The 4,742-nt window shown below is 35.9% G+C and overlaps 1 protein-coding gene across 1 annotated transcript in view; it reads right to left on the minus strand.

Moving 5' to 3' along the window:
* Positions 1-269: 269 nt before the first annotated feature.
* LOC125028516 (tudor and KH domain-containing protein-like) overlaps positions 270-4,742 on the minus strand; it is a 10,525-nt gene continuing 6,052 nt past the window's right edge. The window contains exons 4-9 of the mRNA XM_047617865.1: positions 4,129-4,279; positions 3,652-3,795; positions 3,184-3,302; positions 1,895-2,025; positions 423-478; positions 270-326 (exon numbers count right to left, since the gene is read on the minus strand). Of these exons, the coding sequence (XP_047473821.1) occupies positions 270-326; positions 423-478; positions 1,895-2,025; positions 3,184-3,302; positions 3,652-3,795; positions 4,129-4,279 (658 nt within the window). The remainder of the gene's footprint in view (positions 327-422; positions 479-1,894; positions 2,026-3,183; positions 3,303-3,651; positions 3,796-4,128; positions 4,280-4,742) is intronic.

A 4,742-nucleotide genomic window follows, 5' to 3' on the forward strand; every position in this document is an offset into this window, starting at 1 on the left:
TACTGAGAATAGTTGAAAATAATAATTTTCAGCAATAATGTTGAAGAGTGTAACTGTGAAACAACTACTGAAAATCTCAATACAGAGCCAACAGGGTTTCAGAAATGTATGTTATAATGTGGAAACTATCAGAGGCTTTAACTCTTTATTGTATGGGATTGGAAATATAGTAAACAAAATCTGCCTCTACATGGGCAAATAGATTAATCTCTTTCCCATTATAACATTTCAATATAAGCTTGAGCATAAATAGAAAGATGAAGAGAGCATTAGAAATATATAAAATCCTTTACACTTAGTTTTATATCTACGGTTGGCTTTTTGCTCTGTTGAGTGTACACATCATGGTTTACAAACATTACTCTCAACTTCATTGAGTTTACTTGAATCCTTAAGTAGCAAAGAACAAAAATAACACTTACTGGAAGTGTTTCCAAATCTCCTGAATTTTCCACAGCCTCTGAAGGATCACTAGTGGCTGAGAAGGATAAAAATACAAAATAATGACAAGCACCTAGCAAAATTTGACAGAATTCTATAATGTTACAATGAAAAAAGGCTATAACTAAAGGAATCAAAGACATTCACACATTCCACACATTATATAAAAATATATCCCCAAACTGATAGATTTCCTACAAAACCTCCTAGCTCACTCCAAGCCTTGTTTTCCCAGGGGATGGCAGGTAAGTCAGTGTAAGCTATATGCCACATGATGGCGATCAAGTCATTCCTTAGTTGTTTAGATCCCCTACACTCTCAGTGGTGCATGTGAGATACCCAAGCCAAAAGACTCCAAGCTAGATCCTTCATTTTGGTTGTTATTAGCTGCCTCAGATGACAGGCTTAGTCACTGCTAAAGTGGAAATCTGCCAAGTCTCTGCCTGGTTTATCCCTCTGACTGGGATAAGTAACTGTAGTCACAATTCTAAATTATTATTCATGACGCACTAGACAACTACAGTTGATGGCCTTTCCTGCGTTCTCAGGCAATGGGGTCCATGTGCCTGCTCAAATGAATAAGGAATATTTTATCAACATGAAATCAAACTGAATATGTGTCCTAGTTTCTTTGATTTACCCAAGATGAATACAGATGATGAAGAGTGTTATATACCTATTCATCACAAAACATCTTGCCAAATAAAAAAATTAAAAAGTGATGTAATGGATCATGCGTGTTCCTATATTTGGGAGGCTTGCCCTCTTCCACCTATTTAATGAATGGAAGGAGATGAACAATACACATCTTTATATACCCCTCCTCAGGTTCATGAGTTTTTACTTGCTTCCCTTTTCCAGCGAATTAGGATTTCACGAAGTAATCTCCATCCCACTGTTTGAAACCATAGGTTATGACATCTTGGTCCTCTGCCTTGTTACTATGGGGCTCTTCTCACTTCTTTCGTGGAAGTGCATGACCAGCTCAGACATTTATTTATTTGCGGGCCATACTTTTTCAGTGATCTATGAGACACTTTGTGGTTGGTGTCACTGTCATCATTTTCCAGTGTAGGGTCTCACTTGTAGCTGAATGGAGCAGGATTGGAGGTGGGATGAGTAGTTAGGGCTAAGAGTTTGCAAGTAGATTCCTTTGTTTCCACTGTCTTGGTAATAATGAACCATACAACTTTGGCTGCCTAAAGCTTCCCTCAGGTAAATTTTGTTTCCCTTATAATAGTCACTTTGATGAACCAACCTTTCCCTCTATCTTCTATATGTAGATACTTAACATTATAGTCAAAGACCTAAACAGATTGAGTCAAAGATGCATAGATAGAAAATAACAATCAGGCCATTAGTATCACCAAGAAACAATGTTAGTAACGAAAAATAAACATAAATGAACACAAACACATGGCAATATCATACAAAGAGCCCAGTGTTTTTTTACCTTCACATGATGCCTCATCTTTGTTCACAGCTTGAAGCAAAACTTTTGATATGGCATAGCCCTGGAGGACAAGTTCTTCATTGATGACCAGGCCTTCTGTAGTTTCCAATATAACCTCATTTCTACTGCTCCTTGGGGAAAGATTGCAAAAGCATTCATGGTGACTTGTGGGTCACGGAATATAATAAAATTCTTGAGGGAAAAGAAAAAGAAAAGGAAAAGGAAAAAGAAAAGATAAGACAAAAAAAAGAAGAAGAAAAAAAAAGAAAGAAATAATAATAAAATAAAAAATCTTTGTTATCTATTAAATGCTAGTCTCTGTTGTTAAATAGTCTGAGAGATATTAGCAACATTTATTCCCAGCGACCCTAAACTGAGTATTTCATTCCTGTGCAAACACAGTATGGCATAAATTTAATGCTTATACTGCTTTCAGAAACATCCAAAATACTAGACAAATTGGACACGATGCCTTTACTGTCCAATTTTGGCTTGCGGGACAAGCTGCTCATCTCGTACCATTGACCCACATCTGGAGCTAGACAAGCAGAACAAGATGACATCACAAAAGCATCTGCATACAGTGATAGTTTAAGATGGTAGGTAGGTAATTTCACACCATCTTATTGTTACTATTAAAAGTTATTTTTGTGTTTGTAAGTTGTAGATACGTTGCGGAAGTATCAGCATAGTTACAAAGCATACATATTGTGTATAATAAAAGCAATGTATCCTTAAATGGTGTATGTCCTGCAGGTGGCCCAGACATGTTGCCTGGTTGAGCAAGATGAGGAGTTAAAAATGCATTATTGCAATCTTTGTATCATTTCTTAACATTTATCAGGAGCAAAACTTTTTTTTTTGTGTTTTTGTTAAAATAAAGAAATCTGATTTCTAAAAACCCACGTATAAATCTTCACTGATGGGATTTAAATTTTAGGAACAACCAATCCACCTACATAAAACTTCAATAAGAACAGGTTGAATGTCTTGACCTGATTTATTCATTATATTTCTATCAAATTTATTATTATTTTTTGGCATATGGATGAATGAACTTTCATTAGCATATATCATTTACCATTACAGTATATGGCATGTCCAGCCTTTTTGCAAAGTTTCCTGTTTGCTCTCCAAGGGGAAGATATCACATCCCCCCCTCCCCCTATTTATTGTATACACATTTTATCTTTAAGAAGTCATATTATAAACAGATGAAAAGAATGGATTTTACACTCCCCCACCACCTACTTTTTCATAAGAAAATGCAAAAAAATAAAGCAACCAACCAATTAAGTTTAGTGAAATAAGTGTGAAGAACTGAGTCAGGGTCTCCGCACAATTTCTGAAATGCTTCTATACTTTCTAAGGGCCAAGGACTCTTTTCCCAGGCATGCTGAGGGTAAACCTGAGGGGAAAAAAAATATAAAAAAGAATCAAACTAATACGGACATTCGTTAGATTTGAAATCTTTAAGTCATTAATACAGCTAGAAGATAAGAAGATTAAAATAAGTAGATTTTAAAAATCACAAAGAAACCCCCCCTCCTTCTTTCTTCCCTTTTCTACAGAAACTGAATCATATGCAGGCAATTCTCTGCCGCCATATTTAACCAAAATTCAAAAAAGGTCCACGAACAAGCTTGAGGAAGAACAAATAGTGGATTTTGGATTGAAAAAAGAAAAAATTTAAAAGAAAAAAGAAGGAAAAAAAGAAAGAAAGAACGAAAAAACAAAACAAATAGGAATAAACATACCTTTGCTAAACAACATGGTACAGCCAAGGCAGGCAACAGTGTGAATTCTTCACTCAGGACTCTGATATCCTTAACCTTGACTTCACTACAGTGTCCGTAATCAATAAAGCGGGCTTTCATCCTCGGTTCAGCTTCTGTGATATCCTGAAATTATTTATAATTTTATGCGAGCTGAGATTCCTATTAAGAAACTTTATTCAAATTCAAGGTTTAAAAATGCAAGTTACACGATTCTTATATTTTTGGAAAGAATTACAGGGAAAGAATTAAACTGATGAGCAGAGAAAGATTTGAACTCATGAAAACCTTGAGTATTAAAATGAAAAGCAAGATGAACTAATGCAAAGGGATCTAAAAATACTCCAGACCCACAGCAAAAAGAAAATAACAGTCAATCAGACATAAAAATCAATCTGACCTGTTTACACATTGCCATAAAAGGAGACATAAAAACTGCAAAAACAAAATTTCACTAACCTGAGCATCTGAAAAGAGGTTGGAAAGTATCTGGCACCGATACCATAATCCATCACTGGTGCAGACAGCCCAGTGGGACCCAAGCGGAAGCTGATTTACTTGCAGAGGTTCATTATCACCTTTGTAGTACTCCGTCATAGAACTACAGAAGCTGTCAATGCATATGGAAATAATCCCTTAAATAATGACTATATAACATTTTCCTTCGTTTTGACCAGTCGTAATAATCTAAACCTTCAAGTGTATACTTAAAACAAGGATGTTGATGCTGATACTGTGTGAATATATCCTGGGTTATGGGAAAAGGCCGTTGAGTGAATTCATACCAGAGATTAATGGGCTTAAGATGGAGATTGCAATTCACTGCAGACCTGACTGGGAAATGTATTTATTATCTATTAATATCATTCCTTTTACTCTGAGGTTCAGACAGTATGGCCTTTTTTCTGATGTGGGAGGATACAGTGGAGAAAATATATAAGGCCTGACAGGAAGAGTATACAAAATGGGAGAGAGGAAAGTTGGAAGGGAGGGGATGGAGATATGGTTTAAAGAGAGAGAGAGAGAGAGAGAGAGAGAGAGAGAGAGAGAGAGAGAGAGAGAGAGAGAGAGAG

Source organism: Penaeus chinensis, chromosome 9 (genome assembly GCF_019202785.1).
Source record: "Penaeus chinensis breed Huanghai No. 1 chromosome 9, ASM1920278v2, whole genome shotgun sequence".
In the NCBI taxonomy this organism is placed as follows: domain Eukaryota; kingdom Metazoa; phylum Arthropoda; class Malacostraca; order Decapoda; family Penaeidae; genus Penaeus; species Penaeus chinensis.